The sequence below is a fragment of the Sceloporus occidentalis genome, unplaced genomic scaffold, assembly GCF_023333645.1.
Source record: "Sceloporus occidentalis isolate IW3139 unplaced genomic scaffold, rSceOcc1.0.p SCAF_1, whole genome shotgun sequence".
NCBI lineage: Eukaryota > Metazoa > Chordata > Lepidosauria > Squamata > Phrynosomatidae > Sceloporus > Sceloporus occidentalis.
Genome location: NW_028316981.1, coordinates 62,192,366 through 62,214,877, shown reverse-complemented (window position 1 = coordinate 62,214,877; position 22,512 = coordinate 62,192,366). Strand labels below are relative to the sequence as shown.

The following is a 22,512-nucleotide window of genomic DNA, read 5'->3' as shown; positions in this document are numbered from 1 at the left end:
GGCCAGGGATTTTCCCTCCGCATGTATTACAGAACTTAAAAGAAGCGAACCACATGGCTATTTTCAACCAGAGTTGAATTTCCAAGGAGGAGGCAAATTCGAAGTCAAAAAGACAGTCCAAGACCGATTGATCAGCAAACAGAGCCCGTAGTCATAATCCAATAGAGTAGTCAAATCCAAAACTCATTATCTTTAGGCAACAAGCAATTCCACAAGCAAAGTTCCTTCTAAGCTGCTAACACGGCAGACGAAAGGAGCTGGAAGAAGAACTGGATCGCTAGGGGCTATATATGGTTGGACGCAGCTACCACCAAGACATTGCAAATAAGAGTTTTGCCCATTGATTCCAGAAGTTTCCAACCTTTGCTGCACGGGCACAGAATAACCCATTTGTGTGATTCACAGAGATCACAAAGAAGAAGAGTCATCTCCAAACAACCATGGGAGCAGCCACCGAGAAGGCTCTCTCTCATGTCCTCACCAGGAGGACCTATGATCTTGATGAGACCAAGAGAAAGCCTTCTGCAGATCTTAGGGCTCTTGAAGGTTCATATGGGGAGATACAGTCTCTCAAATAGTCTGGACCCAGGCTGTGTAGGGCTTTATAGATCATGACCAGCACTTAGAACTGTGCCCAGAAATGAATGGGTAGCCTCTGGAGCTGTTTTAACAAGGGAGTTATATGCTCCCTGTAACTGGCCTAGTCAGCATTCTGGCTGCAGCATTTTGAACCTGCTGAAGTTTCCGGACAGTTTCCAAAGGCAGTCCCATGGAGAGTGCATTGCAGTAGTCGAAACGGGATGTAATCAAGGCATGTGTTACTGCAGCCAGATCTGATGTCCCAAGGAATGGGTGCAGTTGGCACACAAGTTTAAGTTGTGCAAATGCACTCCTGAGACCTGGGCATCCAGGCTCAAAGTGGAATCCAGGAGCACACCCAAGCTGCGAGCCTGAGATTTCAGGGGGAGTATAACCTCATCCAGCACAGGCAAAGCCCCAATTCCCTAACCTGCCTTAAGGCTGACCAGGATTGTTTGGATAAAGCTTCAGTTTGTTTGCCCTCACCCAGTCCATTACTGACAGCAGACACTGGTTCAGTACAGAGACAGCTTCCTTGGAATCAGATGGAAAGGAGAGATAGAGTTGGGTGTCATACTTGTGACACCTCACTCCAAAGCCCCAGATTACCTCTCCCAGCTGTTTCATGTATACGTAGAAAAACATGGGGGACAGAACAGCACCCTGAGGTCCCCCAGCACCACCTTCGGAGTCTGTCCCTCCAAGGACTGGAACCACTGCACAATGGTGCCTCCAAGTCCCATCCCAGAAAGGCGGCCCAAAGGATACCATGGTCAATGGTATCGGATACTAGTGAGAGATCCAGAAGGACCAACAGGGACACACTCCCCCTGTCCAGGGATGCAGCAGGACAAACAGAGAGACACTCCACCAAATCGTCCAAAGCTGTCTCTGTCCCATAGCCAGGTCTGAAGCCAGACACATGCATACATTTGATCCCACCCTGTCTTACATCATCACAACTATTACAGCATCAACAACCTCTCTGTGTTGAATGAATTTAGTTATGAACTGATAAAAGCATGCTAGAACCATCTGAAAAATATATCCCTTCTTACTCCTGTTAAACTAAAGCTTTTGACAAAGTCACTGTGTTCAAATATGAGAACCTTTCGGAGCAAGAATGGGAAACCTGCAACCCTCCAGATATTGTGGGATTTCAACTCCTAGCCAATGGTGATAAATGTTGGGAGCTGCAGATAGTAACATCTGGAGAGACACTAGAATAAATATTTCAGGAACAGGAACTACTATATTGCAGGTTAAGGAATAAAATCAGGAATAAAATTAAAAATAGGTAATAAAATCTTTATGCAGAAGCAAATAGTAAGACTGACTGCATATTGCTTATGTCACGTTTCAGCATCTCTTCCCCCTCAGTACTTGTGGGGGAAGGGGAATGTATCAGACTGCTTAAGATGAATATAAATCTCTCTTGTTAATCGGACTATTGGCAGTGTGCGACAATTCGTTCATGTACAGAAAACACTATTGTCTCCAAACATTCAGTATGATGTGACATTCCAACCTTGCATGTAAGAAATAACTGATTTGTACACGGACTACTCCAGAGAAGAGGCGATATCAGCAGCTGTTGCTTATCTTGCAAGCAGGTAACAAACAACACCTGTTGAAAATTCTGTCAACTGCCCCCCCCCCCCAAAACATGTTGATTCGGGTGAGCTTTGAGAGAAAAGAAGGAATCCTTGATACTTGAGCAGCAGGACCTTCAAGGGATGGAAATTCTGCTCATGCCATTTAAGAATTGCCTCTTTCCGCTTTAGCACCTTACACCAGAGCCTATCCCTTTTAGCAGACACGTCACATTCCTGGGGAGGCCTTTTCAGGAGAGCGGAAGGGAAACATGGTGGTCCCTTTCACATACCTTTCTGACTTTTCTTTAGATGAATGAATTCAAAACCAACTATGGTGATATCACCAAATCCTTATAAAATCATGTGTGGTACTTACTTTGCAGCACCCCCACTGCCTTCGTCATTATCTGAGGAAGATGATGTTGATGAGGCAGGAAAATAGGTTGAATCCACGTGATTTGGGCTCCCACTCTGAGCCGGGTTTATTGGAGAAGATCGTTCATATAATGGTGTATGTTTTCCTTCATGAGGAATGTTGCTGTAATTGTTCTGCTCAGAAAGACTTTTTCCTCCAGTGTCCAAGGTGATGGCTGGTTCAGAAAGGCTATAGGGGTATGGACCCTGACCTTGGGAGTTACCTTGATTAGAGATATGCTGGGCCTAAAGAAATAATATTTTAGAAATTAGTCTCGACTTTGCCTAAATCTGTGCAAACTACATGTGGGTATAACAAACAGTAGAAGAGGTGGAAGGGAGGTGAGGGCAGCAAAAAGAAAGTAGAGAGTATACTTGCCACATGCTTTCCTTGCAGAGGGGGCTGTGGAATGTTAAGCATCTGAGGAGAGACATACGGTGGCACCATACCCGGCATTCCAAATTGATTGGGTCTGGCTAAAATGGAAGAGGTATATTTTTAAAATTATATTAACCATAAACTTGCTTTATACATAGTCTGGCAAAAAATGTTTTGCTTTTTTTTTACTTCTTTACCTGAGGGTTTTTTTTTAAATCACATTAAAAACGCATGCCTGAAGGTAGGCTTCCGTTGTTTTGTTTTTTTAAAGATGATCTCATTTCCTTTATTAGTTTATTCATTCTTGTTCTCCTTCAGCGTCCAGTGTCTGTGTCAGTTTTGTTTCATTTCTGCAATTCTCCTAAGATGTACTCTTCACTTTCTTCCTGTTTACTTTTTTCTTTCCAATCTCTCTCTCTCTCTCTCTCTCTCTCTCTCTTTCTCTCTCTCTCAGTTCTGTATGCATTACAGTCACTCCCACCATTTTAATCTCCATTGTTTACTTTCTATTTCTGGATAGCACAGGAAGTGCAGTAGTCAGGTCCAGCTTCCTGTTCTGATGTGAAATTTGCTTTTAACACTCCCAATTCAATGTGAAACTCCACAAGAGTTGTGGAAACAACAAATCTTGGGAATCTACACTCTTTAATCAGGATACTTTCTTAGCAGTATTATTTGAAATAGTCAGTAGACTATAATAATTCAATAGACTGATCAGATCTGATCTAGCCATAAAAATAAAATAAAATATAACATTCATCTTTGTGATTGGTAACACATGGTTCAAAAAGCAGGGCTTAAAATTCTTAAAAGGAAGAGTCGAGCACATGGAAATAGTCTTATTTTATAAAATGCATCCAAGATCAAACAGTACTTCATTGCCCTTGATAGCTCTGCTTTCAATTAGCCAGTGAAGACTGGCTCATTAGTATTTATTCAGAAAAAAACCCCAGAGAAGTTAATCGGTGCTACAAATCAGATCTGTGCTCTTTGACAAAGTAGTTTATCTAAGAATAAGCAGACTATTATAGAATAAGCTATACTTCTCAGCACCTACCATCATCTGTGAATAAGTCTCAGTTACTGTGATTTCCATTGCAAACTGAAGTAGTAAATACTTCAGTACAAACAAAACTCAAAATGGGGATCTAACATTTACCCAGATGGTGTTTTGCCCCAGTTTCAAGAATTTTCTATGTTTAAAACCTTGATATAATATTGCCAATGCAATCTTACCTTCAATAAAAACTCTAGTTTTAGATTTCCATATGGTTATATGTGTGGACTGGAACAGCTGCTTTGTCATAACAACAAAACACTGTTCTATTTGTATATAGAGAGAAAAAGACCAAGTCCTTGGATTTTGGGGGGGGGGGTATCATCCAGGACTGTAAAAACTTAGCTGGATGCTCTGGCATAAAATGAAGCCCCTTGTAGGGAGACAAAACACTCATTGTCTCACACATGCAAGCAAAAACACTTTAATTCATGCATATAAACTACTTCATACATATACATATCCATTTATTAGCAGCACCTTGGCTCCTATTTATGCAGATGAACAGAAAGAAGGAGGATTTGTTTCATCCAGGAATCTTTTTTGAATCATTAGACTGCACATAAATGGGTAGAGACACATCATTACAAATCTGTATCAAGCATTCACATACATTTAAATGAACAATAGAAGGGGTTAGCTCAGGTCCATACAGGAACAAACCTGTACCTGGTATGATCTGTATCAAAATGTCATTGAGTGTCAATATAGTACAGTTTCCCCAACATCTCCTATTTCCTCCAATTGTGAAGGTCATCCCCCACCTTTAACAGAAACCACAATATTAGTCAGAACTTCAAGACTCACCTAGGTAGTGTGGTGGATGAAATGGCATAGGCTTATTAGTTGCTGAATAATAAGCAACTGCTCTCTTGAATCGTTTAACTTTGTCATCTGTTCTAGACTAAAAGAAAATTTACATCTTTTTATTACATACACACATGAATAACTACAAGCAATCTTCACAGCCTAAGAAACCCAAGTATTTTGACTGTAAGGAACACTAGTAAATACACCCCAGGGACATCTGAAACCCTCTAATACATTGATTGAGGGGAAAGATACACTAATTTATGAATGCATATGACCACACAGATGGACATACACACATTGTCTGTCATATATCTGTCAATTTACTATTTGGCAGTAGCACAACATGCTTTAACAAGAAGCATAAAGCCACACTTTTATTCTTTTACCTGTGAGTACTGAAAAACGTCTTTAGCTATGGCATCCAAATCACAAGTGTCCTGAATATTGCGGACATAGTCAGCTACAGCTTTGATCACTACGTCACAGGGTGGTAAAACTAACTGGTGTGCTCGTACCTAGAAACACAAACACAAGTTAATATCCTCCAGCCTATATCAGCTCCCTACAATAGCTCTACTGTTCTAAGTAACTGGCTTGAATTAAATTCCACTTTATAATAAGATATAAGCAATTCTATTAATACAAGCAGAATTTACTAGCTTGAGTGTCTGACATATTCACCAACACCTGGGGATACTTTACAAGAATAAAGGCTCTAAACAAGAATGAAAAAGAAGAAGGTAAATATGAACTATTAATATTCTTCTGATTCAACAAGAGAGAAGCCTACTGCTATGCATGCAGCAGTTATTTTAGTAATTAAACGGCAGCCACTGAAGCATTTCAGTTAGGGATACACGTGAGCATAATCAAATGAAAGCCAGGTTTTTTTTTAAAAAAAAAACTATGATAACAAGCAGGGAGAAGAAACATCCAGATGTATCATGAAAGGGAAATATGGGGAGAGCAATTTAGGAAGTTGCAAAGTGGATAAATATCAGTGGTCTGACTTGAACAGGCCCACTGAATAAATGGGATTTACCTATTTGTTGACTCATAATTCATTTGATTTACTCAATGGGTCTACTCTGCTGGGATTAACGAACAGAACTCAAACCAATTATTTTAAACATTTTTACTATATTCTTGTTGTTGTTGTGCCTTCAAGTCATTTCTGACTTATGACCCTTGAGGTGACTCTATCATGGGGTATTCTGGAGATGACAGTGTGTGACGCACCTAGCATCTTGCTAATTCTTTAAAATGAAAGCTGAACACAAAGCAACCCATTAAAAGTCTTTTTTGTTACTTAGAACTGAATTAAAGCCTACTAGCAATCATATGTTAAAGGCTATTATTCTAGGCTTTTGGGGAAAACCTATTCCCTAACATGTATTTTATGATAGACATTCTGGCCTTCTTGGTAGCAGACCCAAAGCACAGCCAGTCAGCATAGATGCTAGAATCCAGGATACATCATCCACCATTTTATCTATAAATGCTCCCCAACCCACATGAGTGAACTTATGCCCCTGTTTATATAGGGCAACTATCTGAATTCTTCAGTGCATTCTTTTTCAAAATTATGGATCTTAAGAACTCTCCCAACAAAACAGAATGAGTGTTCTATTTTTATCACATATAAATAATATTTATATAATATTCATATATAAGTGCAACTTTACTCATTACAGACCAAACATACATCTGGAAAGTTCTGAACACTACAGCTTGATCCAGTGCATGTTTAGTCAGAAGCCAAGGTCTCACTTTGTTCATTAAGACATGCTTGCAAGTAACTGTGTATAAAGATTTTAGCTGAATGCAAATAATCTTTCTTTACATCCCTAAATGTGTACAAACCAGATCCAAACAGATCTAATTCTACAGGTTATTTGGGCAACAAGGTTAAGGATTTTATAGTGTGCTTTAGACTGCACAGCTCTTATTTATTTGCAAATGAATATTTGTAACTGTTGTACTATTAGATAGTATGCACATTTGTCCAGGAAACACATCAATTTCACAATAAGAAACTTTAATTTAAATCAATCAGTTCTAGGGCTGTGTTATGTTAAGGTAACTTGATTCATGATTTTAACCTAACTCCCAGGTTTACTGGAAAACACCTTAAACAACTCTCAACTTATCATCAAAAGGAACATCCATGGAAATGAAGTTTAAGTGGTGACAACCTGTCTCCAAGAACAGAACAGAAATTCTCTGCCAGTCCATCAGTCAACACACTCAGTACATTACTATATAAAGGGGACAAACACTAAACCTTTTGTAACTTTCACCATGATCACATTTGAGGTTCTCTTTCAATGGCCCCAAACAGAATGGAGAAAGTGTATTTTCAGTAGTAGCACATAACAGGGAGTCTTGCTTGAGATATATCTTGTAACTGTCATTTAAAAAAAAAAAAAATCTTTAAAAAATAGCCTTGGATTTCTATTCCATTTCTGTTGTACCCTTCATTGTATTTTTATAGCATTTCTGTGATATCACTTCTGTTGTGTTAAATGTCTTGGGAAAAATTATGGACAATATATACAGTTATTAAGAAAGAACAAAAAAACTTTCAAGATTTCAAAAGTGTGGGTTTGTCTTCTGTCACCCATTCCACATACATTTTCCTGGAAGTATTTGATTGCTTTCAATGAAGACTTTCTTAACAAGCATACTGAAAGTCAGACTGTAACTTAAATCTCTCTTTACAGATTTTGTCTCTCTGATCAAGTTCTAGAAATGTACTTGGCATTGCTTGGGCTGATGCCTATGATTTTGTTTATAATTTGAAGAAAACATTTTTATTTTACTTTTTTGGTCATCTCTAGAATCCCGAAAATTTGTATCACACTAAGTTATGTGAAAAATGGATTAAAAACATCATTTCGTTTAAAAAAAACAAAACCCAAAGTTTGCTGATCACTTGAAAGCTTGCAGTATAATGTTTAGGAGTTCAACTAAAGTGTAAATAACAGGTTTGGGCAATACTGGTCATAAATGTGCATACTAGAACAAAATAATTTAGAAATCTGAACTAAGTACAAAAAGCGCTTGATTTTGAGGGTGCAAAATCTTACTAGTCCTAATTTTGTTCCCATTAGATAATCCATTAAGTCTGGTGACTGTGATTATCAGCTGTACAGCACAATATAGATAATATATTTCAGCCCTGACAACTATTTAAAATGTAGTTGTCTAACGTGTATTCTAGAGGAAATATTCAGACATGGAAGACTGGGAGCCAAAATTCTGGCCAGCATAATTACTAGAAAATTAATTACATTCAGTTAAATCACAGTTGGGAATCAGTCATCCTGCAAGAAAGTGCTGGACTGCAACTCCCAGAAGTTGCTGACTAGAGCTGCTATAGCATGCAGGCCAACAACCTCTGAAGGGCCACATGATACCCATCCTGATTTAAACTTTAAGTCATTTTATATTCCAGGGGCACAGAACCAAGCATCAGTACGATATACAGTCAGCCCTCCACATCTGTGGTTTTGCAGCTTTGAATAATATATTCCCTTTAAGTACTCCAGCACAACTCTATCTCAGGTTGACCATAAAGGCACACTGAAGAATTTATGAGATTCCTAGAGAAAACACTTCTCTACAGGTCATCCAGTGTAATTCTAAGGCCAGCTTCTGGTGGATGTTGACCACAGAGTTGCATTGGAGGCCCTAGATTCTTAGAGAGGTGTTCTTTCAGTTTTTTTTAAAAAAATAGTGGTTTGAAGTCGAAGGCTTTTATGGCCGGCATCCATAGTTTTTTTGCGGGTTTTTCAGGCTATGTGGCCATGTTCTAGAAGAGTTTCTTCCTGACGTTTCGCCAGCATCTGTGGCTGGCATCTTCGAAGATGCCAGCCACAGATGCTGGCGAAACATCAGGAAGAAACTCTTCTAGAACATGGCCACATAGCCCGAAAAACCCACGAAAAAAAGTGGTTTTTTAATTTGCATTTCTTTTTCACTTTCATGGGGTTCTAACGCCCCTAACCCCAGTGAATGTGTAGGGCCCACTGTACTACAATTGATTTATGGTACTTTTTAAAATCCCTGCTACTGGCTTAGTTTTATTCTGTAAAAGCCAGACCAAATGAAAACATCTTACAATGCTTCCGAAAGGTCCGCGAGCTTTAGCAAGTCTCCAAGGGAAGAAAGTTCCGTAACTGGTTGAGCCGCCACCAAGAATGCCTCTCTCTGCATCCCTGTTATATGGATTCTGCACAGAGATGGTATAGTGAGGTGAGAGCTAAAGGTTAATTGAACAAATTCTTACATGACATGGGAAATGAGGCACTCTTCATGATGGACCCAAGGCATTTTGAAAGCTATGTTAGGCTTGCACTCTAACCTAGGAGTGGGAAATAAAGGAGCTAGTGTAGATGAGTGTACTAGAATAATGAGCTTCAAACAACATATGCCCATTATAGCAGGCTGTTAACTTCTGCAGTGTGCAGTGATTTCAGCAACAGGACTAAAGAGTCAAGAGTCAAGAGCCATACTGAATAGATCACATGCTTTGCATGCCAAATGCCTAGGTTCAGTTTCTAGCACCTGTAGTAAGAAGAACTTAGGTAAAAGTGCTGGAAAGATGCCTTTCCAAGACTTTGCAAAGTTATTGTCAGGACCATATATAAGTGATTTGAAATAACATTCCGAATGTTAGAACCCAACCAAACATTTAACATTCAGATATGGGAAGACTATTGTAGATTATTCCCATGGCTAAAATCTACATATAGGCATGGTACTAGGACATTACTGGAATCTCAAAATAAAATTCTTCTACTGGGGGGCCATCATGCAAAAATAAGTATTGAGACAAAGCAACACAAGAGGCAACATCTTATTCACGTCAGACTAAACTGAGTCATCAGACTTTTTAAAGAATTAATTCAGTGAGGCTATACAAGATTTCTAACAAATGTATACCAACATTTTTTTTTGTTGTGCACCTTCAAGTCATTTCCAACTTATGGTGACACTAAGGCTACCCTATCATGGAATTTTCTGAGGATGGGAGTGTGTGGTTTGTGAGTATGAATTTCCATGGCTATGTGGGGATTTGAACCCTGAGCTCCAGAGTCATAGTCCATCACTCAAACCACTACATTATGCTGTCTCCAACTAAGTCTCCTCTTTTTCATACAGTGATCCTAGATAGAAGCACCTGCAAAATCTTCATGATTGATAACTCTTGTGACCAATCTACATGTAATGTTAAATGGATTAAAGTAAGAAGGCCAAGGGACCAGAGTTTCCTGATTTCCTCCCAATATGGTTTGCCTTTACAGGCAAACTATGGCTAAACTTAATTTCAGACACTCCTGAACTGCCTTTCTGAACCCAGATTAGATCCATCGCCTTTTTCTACCTGAATATCTATGACTGTTCCTCTCTGAGTTAGCATGATCAGTAATACATTTCGATGCTTTCACTCCTGTCCAGGCTTAGCAACAATATGTTCTGTGTATCAGATACCAAATTTTTCAAAAATCCTGTAAGAGAATTGCACATGGTGGCTTTACTTTGACGTCAGGCCTATGTGCAGACTATGAGAATCTTGTTACATGGCTACTTCATTAAGAAGATGGCGATTGCACCTCATTCATATAATACAAGGACAGGAATAGCAGTGAAGAGGGATAACTACTTTCAGAAGCATAAAAAATTACAAGGAATATTACTGATGTAACATCATAGCCAACCACCTTTTAGCAAATTGGTGGAGGGCACATGGGGGTGAGATGTACAGAGGGCATAAGTGTCCCAGTCCAAAATGTAAGCTATTAATGGGAAGACAGTAAAAAAAAAAAAACCAACCCTAAATAATGACCACCACTCAACCCAAATGATGTTGTAAAGAGATCTTGTAGCACCTCTGAGACTAACTAAACAAACAGCATGAGCTTTCATAGACTTAAGTCTACTTCCTCAGATGCATTCAGATGTGATTGTAGTTTTACATACAATGGCTTGCAACACAAAATGGTGCCTACATTCTTTGCACCCTGACCACATCCATGTGGCTTAATGGAACAATGTTTAGATTTTTTTTAAGGGAATACCTTTTCTGTAGCATAATGGATAGCAGAAAAAGTCATTATGCAAGACAGTGCAAATAAGCATGCAAACAGTGTTTTCTGGTCTTACCTTTATTCAAAAGTTGAAGAGTTCTTTTTAAAAAAGATACCTAATATTAACCACATGGCAAGCACTTGTCTATGTGTAGGTATTTGCCTTCAGTCATCCACAAGACACTTCTCTATGTGTATGCATTTGCCTTCAAGTTGCCTGTCAACCTATGGCGACCCAATGAATTTCATAGGGCCTTGTTAGACCAGGAATATTCAGAGATTGTTTTGCCAGTTGCCTCTTCTGAAATATAGCCTACAACCCCTGGTATTCCTTGGTTTCCCATCCATGTACTATTGAGTCATATTTGAATTTTAAGAGTTGAAAGGGACCTTGGAATGAAAGTTCTGCAATACCAGATGCACTGAACAGGGGGCTGGGCTAAGTTATCTCCAGGTCCCTTCCAATGGATATGATTCTATCAATGAGCACTCTCAATAGTTTACCATCTTGAGATCACACCTCCTTTCATAAAACCTTGATGAGAAAGCTATCCAATTTATTTCTCAATAGTTATCCACTGCACTCTCCTTTGGATACACTCAAATATCTCACCCCAAACCTACCCTTGGCACTACAGTATTTTTTGAACCTTTAAACATCACATCTCTAATTAATAAAACAGCTCCTAAAGGTCAAATTAAACAAATGAAAGACCCAGGCTAGTTGCACTCAACTGGTGAAAGAAATCTGTCTTGATACTTGACTTTTTCCACCTAGGTTTCTTGCAGCATCCTTTGTTTTGTGGCTGATTGCTCCAAATTTGATTGCTGTACTTTGAGAGATATGAATGCTCTGGTTTCCTCTTTTCTCATACAATGGGAAGAACTAGGGGGAGTGGTTCCCCTTTTTTCTGAAACTTTATTTTTTTGGGAATGGAAAACAACAACAAAACCCAAAATAGATTGTGGAATATTTTCTTTACAATGACAAATAAACTATTTACAACAAAGCAATCCTGTATTTATTTCACCCACATTGTTTCTGAAATCTGTGAATGCATCTACATTGTAGAAATAAAGCAGTTTGACACCACTTTAATTGTCATGGCTTGATCCTGTGGAATCTTGGGATTTGCAGTTTGGTGAGGTATTCAGCCTGACCTATAAGAGAGCTCTGTGCCTCATCAAACTACAAATCCCAGGATTCCACAGGATAGAGTCACAGCAGTTAAAGTAGTGTCAAACTGTTTTATTTCTGCAGTGTGGATGCACCCTATAGATAGCAGCACCAAAGTGGAGGTCCATAGAACAGTCCTGATAGTCATGGTGAGTTTCCAGGAAAGAAACAGATGCATTCAAGGGCTATAAATGCTGCCCAGGTTCCTGGCATGATAGGAAAATAAAGGCAGTTCTCCACACATCAGATAGCTCAAGAAAAACTACTATACAATGTAAAATAATTGTAATTAATAGCCCAGGTTTCCTTTGCCCAGTTGCTTTTTTATGAGTGCTTTATGTCTGTTTGACACTGTGGAGGACTAGGGAGAAAAAATAATTTTCTTTGATTGATTAATGTTGTGGATTTCTTCTAGCCTTACTGCTTGTCTATACTGACACAATCAAAGAGTGGAAGTTCCACTAAGTTCAGTTATTTCTTACAGTTCATCACACTGTAGATCCATTTGAAAGAAAATAAATAAAACCAAACTCATTTCTGAATAAACTGTATTTTTAATACATCAATTGTAATAATTTTATTCCAACTCAAGTTACAGACAACACATTTTGTGTTCCCAAAGGACCAATGTGACTTTCCATCTGTAAGGAATGCTAAAATGGCATTTTCTTCCAATTTCCTAAAACTTTCCAGGTTCTTTCAGAGAAAAAAAAATTCCTAGTTTAAAATATTTTCCATCATGCCATCAAAATTTCCAGAAACTTTACATCTCTAAATCTCTTCTACAGGAACATACATTCCGAACTGTTAGGGGGTAAAAACCCTCCAACGAATGCCACCAGTTAGCCACAAGGGGGCTTCTCTTGAAGTCAAAGGAGAGGGGGGAAATCAATTTCATCTATTTTGGTGTGTGGAGATAAAATACAAACAACCCTGAATTTCTAAATCTGCTGGAGAGACATGATTCCAAGGGTACCAGAAACAATAATTTTGAGAGAAAATAAGATAAAAATTTATGTGCAACTGGTGTAATCTCAAATAAATAAAAGCAACTAGCTTGTCATGTTGAGGTCAACAGCTTTCAAGTCAACTTTGACCCCCAGCGACCCCCAAATCACCCTATCCTTAACTAGCCTGCTCAGCTCCTGCAGATTCATAGATGTGGTTTGATTAAGTCTTTCCATCAGGAATACAATCTTTCTCTTCTCCTGTTGCCCTCCTCTTTACCAAGCATTCTACAGTGCGCCCGCACCATATGCAGGCAGACTATACGTGACTTCAAGTGCGACAATAAAAGCAATGGCACATGCACTGCCACACCCCATTGGCCTGTTACAGACAGCCAAAATAAAGCTGCTTCGAGTCACAGTGGAGGTATGGTGTTTCAATGATGCATGCGTCCTAAGAGTCCAGAAGTTGCACCAAAGCCACGCTCCAGCCCTAAGGACTGGAGCGTGGCTTTGGTGTGGCTTCTGGACTCTTAGGACACATGCATCATTGAAACACCATACCTCCACTGTGACTCGAAGCAGCTTTATTTTGGCTGTCTGTAACAGGCCATTGTTTCCTATGAGGTGTGAGCATACATGGATTTCCCCTTATGTGGGGGGATCCAGAACGGATCCCCTGCATAAGGGGAGGGCCTACTGTAGCCTTTTTTAGTGAGTCCTTTCTTCTCAATGGTCAAAATATGACGACCTCAATTTAGTCATCTTTGCTTCCAGGCAGAGTTTGGGCCTGATCTGATCTAGGACCCATCCATTGCTCTTTTTAACAGTCCACAGTGTTCTCAGAACTCTTCTCCAGCACTTCTCAAATGAATTAAAATTATTCCTACCAGTTTTTTTCACTGTCCAGGTTTCACAACCATACATAGAAATGGGAATTACAATGCCATAGACCAGTGGTTCCCAACCTTCCTAATGCCGCGACCCCTTAATACAGTTCCTCATGTTGTGGTGACCCAAACCCATGAAATTATTTTCATTGCTACTTCATAACTGTAATTAAATAGGTGTTTTCCAATGGTCTTAGGCGACCCCCATGAAAGGGTCATTCGACCCCCAAAGGGGTCCCGACCCACAGGTTGGGAACCACTGCCATAGACAATTGTATTTTGCTTCCAGGCAGAGTTTGGGCCTGATTATGGTTGTATACTGTGTTTTCTTTGTTGTTACCCGCCTCGATCCTCAATTGGAAGAGGCGGGATATAAATAAATATTTATTATTATTATTATATTATTATAATTGTATTTAAGAATATATCTTTACTTCAGGGTCTTGTCTAATTTCTTCATAGCTGCCCTTCCAAGTCGCAGTCTTCTTCTGATTTCTTAACTGCAATCTCTGCTTTGATTGATGATTGAGCCCAAGTATGGAAAATCTTGAGCTATTTTAATATCTTCATCATTACTTTAAAATGACGTAGATCGTCTGTGGTCATAATTTTTGTTTTCTTAACGTTCAGCTATAAACCTGCCTTTGTGCTTTCTGCCGTTTCCTTCTTCAACAATCTTTTGACTGGATGGCCCTTGTGATCATTTCTTTTTTTCTGCTAGTATTAAGGTGTCATCTGCATATTTTTGATTGTTGATATTCCTTCCTCAAATTTTCATACCTCCCTCCTCTGAGTCCAGTTCTAATTTTCATATAATATTCTTTGCATACGAATCAAACAGCTAAGATGATAGAATACAGCCTTGCCTTGCCCCCTTTCCAATTGGAAACCATTTTGTTTCTCCATATTCTGTTCTGAAAATAGCCTCTTTTCCTGAGTACAGATTATGTATCACGATTATCAAATCTTATGGCACACCAAATTTTTAAGAGTTATCCAGTTTCTTGATCTATAAAATCAAATGCTTTGCTACAGTCTGTAAAGTAAAGGCTGAGCTTCTTTTGTTACTCCTTAATACATTCCACTATCCAACATATATTTGCTATATGATTCCTCCTCCTTTCCTGAATCTCGCTTGGACATCTGGAAATTCTCATTCCATATATGGTAAAAGTATACCATATCATGTATACACTCTAATCACCATATATACCTGACTATAAACTGACTTCATGTATAAACTGAGGGCAGGTTTTGGGGCCAAAGGTATGGATTTTGATATAGATTATGACTTGTGGGTAAACTGAGGGCAAAACGTAGGGGAATGTAAAGGATGAAGCAAAGGAAAACGATGCCAAAGAACCTACAAAATTCTGCTCACCCCAAAGGCTGGATGGATGAGGAGGGAACTATAATAAATTGTAGCTGTGCAATGTTTGGTAAGGTGACGAGGTGTGGGCAGGGCTAAGAAATGCACATGTATCAGAAAGGATGAAAAGGTAAACCAAAGACAATAATAACTACATTAGCCGTGAAGATAGCCTTTAACTTTAATGTGATAGCTTTGCCTTATGTTAACCCATGAAAGCTGACAAACATACACACAAATGTCTTATTCAAATCCTTCAAAGCCTGATTTCTCTTGGTGCACCTTTGATGAGAAGCACCAAGGAGCTGCCATCACCACCATTTTCCCACCCAGCTATTTCAAAAAGCTCAGTGTGTAAAGGGAGTTGGTGCTTCTTTTAGGTGCTCCCAGGATAGACTAAGCTCTTGCCTTTCTTCACTAGAGAAAGGGATGGTTCGTTTTTTGATAAGAGTTAAAGTACAGTACTTACAGTATATTGACCAGTGGATAAGTTGACCTAGGGTTTTTTGCATCATTTTTTTTTTACTAAAATGTCTAACTTATACATGAGTATATACAGTATTCATTTAGCTCTCCCTCATGGTACTTAGCAAGACAACAATGCAAAAGAGCAGGGCTTTATTTTCAGGAGCTATGGGCAGATTTTGCTTTCGCAAAAACCAAAGCTTTTCTAGTCTGGATCACGTGAAGTAGGATTATGGGATGGCCAGTCACAGGGCTAGTCTTGTCTCCTGCACCACTGTCTACCACCTGTTACCATGGACTTTTGCACCAAAGAAGCCAACAAACACATCGTCAGCCGTCAGCAGGAAGTCTTCCACAAAACTTGGAGCCCAATTCAAATAGGGCAGCTGTTTATGTCCATGTCAATGTATGGGAGAGCCTAGCCCAATTTGCTGACACATGTAGGGGGCTCGGTTAACAAAACATTTGACAATGAAGGTCCTTTTTACCAACTCTTCTTATTCCCAACCAGCTCAATTTTCCTTCTCATCATCTCTCTAGCAGAATTTTAAAAGCAGAATTGACATTGGAAGACGGTGAAAGAGAAACATACTTTCAGTGTCAGGTTGCTGTAGCACACATGCATCAAAAAATGAAATAAACCTTGAGCTGGAAAAGCATGGGATTCTACTGTAGCCCATCCTACTGTAGCTATGTGTGTCTCCCAACAACAGGCAAGGTTAAGTAGCAGCTGCCCCCAGGATCTTCTACTGAGCAAAACAAGGAAAAGAAGAGATAAGCCTGCCCCATCAGCTACATCCAGCATATTTATACATAAAAAAGCATAAAAGTACAAGCTTGGCCACTCTGGATGCATTTTGGAAGAAGCTTTCAAGTGGTCTCTATAAGGTTCAAAATGTTTTTTGTTGACTTATGCATGGCTTACCTGACCTGGGTGTTTCATTTCACATGTGCATATTGTTAGCATTAAATAAAGTTTGTTGTAGTATGTTGAATTTCTCGGCTTCTTTTGTGGTATGGAAAGTTGTCCCTGTTCATTCTATGTTATTTCTGCCTGAGTTATCAAAAATTCTGTTAAAGAAGTAATGCCTAAAGCACGCCAGTTTGCTAACTGAAGTGTACCTGTAATTAGAACTGACAATAAAGTTTGGAACTCACTCATGAAGCTCATATAGCTATCTCATTCTGGGTTTTTCATTACAATGTAATGTACACTAGTCCCTTCCTTTTCACGGATTTGGAGTCCATGGTCTCCCTCTTTGCAGGAGGGACAAGAGGGGAGGGATAAAATGGCGGTGTGCACCTGCGTGGGCACCGTTATTTTCACTGGGATTCGAATATTTGTGAGTCACCATTTACACGGGGGGATGGATCCCCACAAACTGGGAGGGGCTACTGTACAATGTAAAAACTCTCTTTTTGGAAAATGCTTTTGGAACGTTTAATTGCTGATGGTTACTGTTTCATTTACTAAATGCCCTTTTGTTGTTTTCATCTCTGCAGCTCTTCATTTAGGTAGCATATTTTCATGGTACTTTATGTTATTGGTTGTTAGATGCTTTGAAGTCTTTCAGAGTTTGAATAATTTGAATAAAATCACAAGATCTCTTTTAAGTCTATTTAAAAATCAGAAGCCTCTCCAATCTCTTCTGCTGGAATCAGAGCTCACTTATATTTTAAAAAGTGTAAAATGAAATCATTAAACCTAATCTGATGAAACAAAGTAGCCACTGATATTTGTTATGTTCAAGCAACTTCTTTCTTTGCACTACAACTGCTAACATAGAATCATAGAGATGGAAGAGACCTCAAGGGTCATCCAGTCCAATCCCCTGCTATGTAGGAAAAAACAATCAAAGCACTCCTGACAGATGGCCATCCAGCCTCCAATGGAGACTCCACCACTCTCTGAAGGAGTGTCTTACCACCAGGAAGTTCCTCCTAATGTTAGATGGAATCTCTTTTCCTGTAGTCTGAATCTGTTGCTCCATGTCCTAGTCCCTGGAGCAGAAGAAAATAAGCTTGCTCCATCCTCAATAAGACATCCCTTCCAATATTTAAACAGGGCTATCATATCATCTCTCAACTGTCTCTTCTCCAGGCTAAACATACTCAGCTCTCTAAGTTGAAAAATCATAGGGCATGGTTTCCAGGCTTTTCACTATTTTAGCCACCCCCCTCTGGACACATGGCCGCTTGTCAACGTTCTTGTCAACTGTGATGTTCAGACCTCTACACAGTATTTCAAGTAAGGCCTGACCAAACCAGAATAGAGTGGTGCTATTACTTCCTTTGATCTAGACACTATACCTCTATTGATGCAACCCAGAATCATGGTGCACCTGGCTATGTTTCTGTCCCTATAGGCTGCAGTGGGGCTCTTCACTGAGAACAGCAGCAGCAGCTCCAAGACATCTGATCTGCGCTGGACCCAGTGGCATCCCTAATGTTGGTGTTATCCAGTGTAGGTGCCTGGTGGTGTTGGGTGGGGGCCACCAGCCACCCAACTGCTCATCCAGGGCTGCCGGGGGGGGGGGTGCATCCGGCAGCTGAGCCACTGGGGAAGACTGGAGGGGATGCATGAACACTCTTCTTTTCCTGGTGCCAAAGCCCCAGGGAATGTGGGAGCGGCACACAGTGCATGTACTCACTCTTCTTCCCTGTTGCCTTGGCTCACTGGCCCAGACCACAAGGTTAGCAAGGAAGGAGAGAGGGGCAGCAGAGAAGGGTCCATATCCCCCTCACACACACAGCAGGAGGAGGGACCAACCAGGTGTCACCTGGCCTGTGTGATGTCACCCCATGTGATCTACCCCCCCCCCCCCCAGTAATATCACTGACTGGAACAGATAAGAGCTGAGGGAATGAACAAGATGGACCACCAGCCAGGATACAACACTGGTGACCCATCATATCATGGCTGTGCATTCAGAGCCTTAGACTACATTTCTTGAGTATAAGAGGCTCACTTTCAAATTTAGGTTAAGTGTATAGAAAGGAGGGAAAGATAACAATACAGTTTGCATGCAGATAGTCCTTATCACAGTTTCTGGCATCTCTGTTTAAAAGGATCAAGTAGAAAGAGAAGTGAAACATCTTGGAAAGCAATTGTCTGATGAAAAAGGCAATTCTTGACTAAGTAGGTCAACGGTCCATTCTGCACAAGGCAGCTTTGTGCAATTTTTAGTTTTCCTGTAAAGGCAAATTTGGGGAGCGGGGACTACTGGATAACTGAGAATTAAAAGTAGCATTGCAAAACAAAGGTTTTTTCATATTGCCTCATGACATAATTTGATGGAATGGGGAGGAAAGAACAGCAGAGAAGTATAACATCGAAACAGTAAATACTTCAGAAGGCTAACCCTGCTGGCTGTAACCCTGAATTTCAGACAGCAGCATAAATTTTGCATGCAAAAAGTCTCAACAACACTTTTGTCTAGAAAATCAGGAGATAAGACTAACTAAACAAAAAAAAAAGTTTTTTAAACCATCTATATAATTCCAGTGGCTCCAGCATGATGATTGGGTGTGGGAGGAAAACATATCTGAAATCTAAGAACAAAAATATTACCTGAAAAGCAAAGCAACAGTAGAGCCCATTCAGAAAACTGGATGGCAAGGCAACCACTATTCACTCTGAAGAAAGGAATTCTCTGTAGAAAATAGCTCACTGTAAGACTGCATTTTAAACAGCTTAGTGTGGATGTAAAACCGTTCAGCTACTATAACATGAAGGCAACAGCCAAAGGAAAAGGGTACCTCCTGGTAATAATTATAGTTGTTAACATTTTATCTTTTATGATCATTAGAAGATTGCCTCATGTGGGATACTAACATTCAAAGCCCTAAAAGTAGTTCAGTTAAGAGGCCCAAAAAGTTTATCGATTACACAGAATGTAAATTTAAAACCAGTGTTTTGAGCAGCATCTCACATTTTCCTTCTTATGCTGTATGCTGCCATCTAATGTTGTAAAGGCACACTTACTTGTTTTTAAAAGACACAGTACCTTTTCTCACTGTATCTGTGTTAGAATAATGTCATAATAGCTTTGTTATCAAGGGTTTGAGCCAAGAATATTACTGCATACTTTCAAGCTACTATTTGTTGCCTTGTGGATATTGTTGGACTGCAGCTTCCATCATCCTTCACCACTCGATATGCTGGTTACAGCTGCTGAGCAATAGTCAGCATCTAGAGGGCCATAGACAGTCCTACTCTTATACTACAAGGTAACTGCAACAATTTCAGATATTACCTATGTGGAGCATTTTGATGGTTTGCATAGCTACTTAAATAAATAAAAGTTATCTCAGTTCGAAACACATTGTACATGAACATTTTTAAAATGATGTTGCTGTCTGGCTGTTTGGATCATGATTAAGAAGATCATAGAGTCTCTGCAACAACCATAAAATTTAACTCCTGTAAACAGATTTTGGCCTATGCCTGTGCTCGTGTGTAGGGCTAAACTTAGGGCAAGGGCTTGAGGGCATGTGCTGAATGGAAACACCAATAGCACCTGATCCCAATGATAGCACCTCAACAACAATTTGAAGTCGGCCCTCCATCTCCACAGATTCTTTATCCACATAATCCACAACTATTCACAGCTTGAAATATTCTAAAAACATTCAAAAATATTCTAAATTCCAAAAAGCAAACCTTGATTTTGCTATTTTATAAATGGGATAACATCTTACTATGACACTGTATATAATGGGACTTGAGATTTTGGTATCCATGGAGGGTCCTGAAACCAAACCCCAACAGATACCAAGGGAACAGTGTACTTCACTTATACAGCTTTCTTGTAGCTACCTATCATGGTTGGGCGGGGGGAGATGCATAAAAGAAAGAAATGAAAAGATAGCAATATTGTAAAATTTTGTTTAAAAAAGTGAGGAAGCACAGTAGAGGACTGGTCTAAGGAGTGAGGTTGTGTACTCCAACTACAAAGAATATGGGAAAGGGAGAAGTATTTTATATCTAAGTGTGAATGGACTTGGACCTGAGTGACAGCTATGCTAAAACTGTATTTTTAAAAACTTTTTACTGTTTTAATTGGACTATTTTAATTGATTTTTAAAGTGTTGTTTTAATGTGTATGTGTGTGCGCGCGCGTGCACTTCCTTGGTTCCCAACTTGGGTGAAAGGTGGGATTAAAATAAAATAAAATATACCTTGCAAATCCTTTTACTGGTACTTAATTATATGTGAGATCAAACCAGGGTTCAGTTTTTCAAAAGTAAGAAATGTTGTTCTATGCTTATTAAAAGGCACTATTAACATATTCTGGCTGGCTACTAAACTCAGATACAATCTGTGACCTACTGAATCTCACCAAATGGAAGGCCATGCTCCAAAACCATTAATTACACAAAGAGGAAAAAATTCACCTGACTGTCAATCCTTCAGAAAAGTGAGGTGAAAAATAATTTTAAAACAGTAATTACGCATTTATATCAAGTTTTACTACATTTATTGCCCACTTCTGCCTTCAAAGTAATGAGAAGAAATCATGTAAGCTAAAGAGAAGAAATCAACATTTAAAATGTAATCGTATGCCTAATCTTAGATTCAGAATACACAGAGCTTGGTTGTTTTTCTATCAGAAAAGAAACTGATTGTTGGAGACCCTTCTAATTTTAATATGAAAGAGATGGCTATATTTTTGTCTATAATTGAATTTCAATGAAATACAAAATCAAAACTAACTTCAGATGGACCGAATGGCAAATACTCTGGAAGTCTTCTTATTAATTAAATATTAAAGGCAGTTTAACCAATTCTGATCACATATTTCTTATGGAAATGAATGTCTGAATTTGTTATTATAGTTTCTGCAGCCATAACATATAAATGCTTTAACAAAGCAGTTAACTGCATCAGTTACAAAACACACTCAAATGGGTACTGAAGACTGTTTTTTTAACAAATCAATCTCGGTAGCACTATAAGTATGGAGGAGGAAGTGACATCACACCTGGAAAATGGAAGTTTGAAAGGAGAACTCTGCAATCCTGGAGAAGATTAATTTTTTTTACCCAGTAACTCGAACCGAGAAGTCCACAAAAGAAAGTAGCAGCAGCAGCAGATTAAGTGGCTGAAAAAGACAGGCAGTGAATAGAGTTTTATTCTATAACTACAAGAAGAAAAACCTCAAACACTTCTGATAGCACAACGAGGATGCCATGAAGTACATAAAAGACATACAGCTGAAGAGAAGATTATGTTACAGTGCACTATCCAAAAAGTAAATGTGAGTGTGTGTGCAAAACAAAATAGTTACAGATTCCTTCAAAGAAAAATAAGTAAAACAAACAAGAACCAGAACAAATGTATAAGCTCACATAGACAGTGGCAGAATGAAGGTTAGTTTTAATAAAGTTACTATGCAAAACTGATCATTATGACATATAAATGAAAAAGGAAGGAGAGTGATAAATGACAACACAGGAGATTCAGCAACATGACAACATGGAAAGCAAAGCTAATTTTGAACCCCTTTTTGCAGATGAAAGCTAAGAGTGACTACTTCTACCGAGTTTCCAGACTGACTGTGACTTTTTCCATTTAAAATGAAAAAAATTCATACTTTTCAAAACTCTGTTTCAAAAGCTCTTTGCATCATTTTCCAGGCATGGCTATCTGTTAAGAACTTCTCAGATGAATATTTCATACAGACTGGTAGTACTGAACGGTTGTATCTTCACTCTGTAGAAGTGTTGAGTACA

At 39.1% G+C, this 22,512-nt stretch overlaps 1 protein-coding gene across 5 annotated transcripts in view; it reads right to left on the bottom strand.

The window, feature by feature from the left end:
- FAM120A (family with sequence similarity 120 member A) overlaps positions 1-22,512 on the bottom strand; it is a 97,103-nt gene that overhangs the window by 53,370 nt on the left and 21,221 nt on the right. For 3 of the 5 annotated variants that reach the window (XM_089522983.1, XM_089522992.1, XM_089522967.1), the window contains exons 4-8: positions 8,961-9,071; positions 5,224-5,352; positions 4,832-4,928; positions 2,968-3,065; positions 2,551-2,834 (exon numbers count right to left, since the gene is read on the bottom strand). In XM_089522983.1, coding sequence (XP_089379109.1) covers positions 2,551-2,834; positions 2,968-3,065; positions 4,832-4,928; positions 5,224-5,352; positions 8,961-9,071 — 719 coding nt within the window. The remainder of the gene's footprint in view (positions 1-2,550; positions 2,835-2,967; positions 3,066-4,831; positions 4,929-5,223; positions 5,353-8,960; positions 9,072-22,512) is intronic. The other 2 variants (XM_089523002.1, XM_089522975.1) reach the window with 1 other exon arrangement.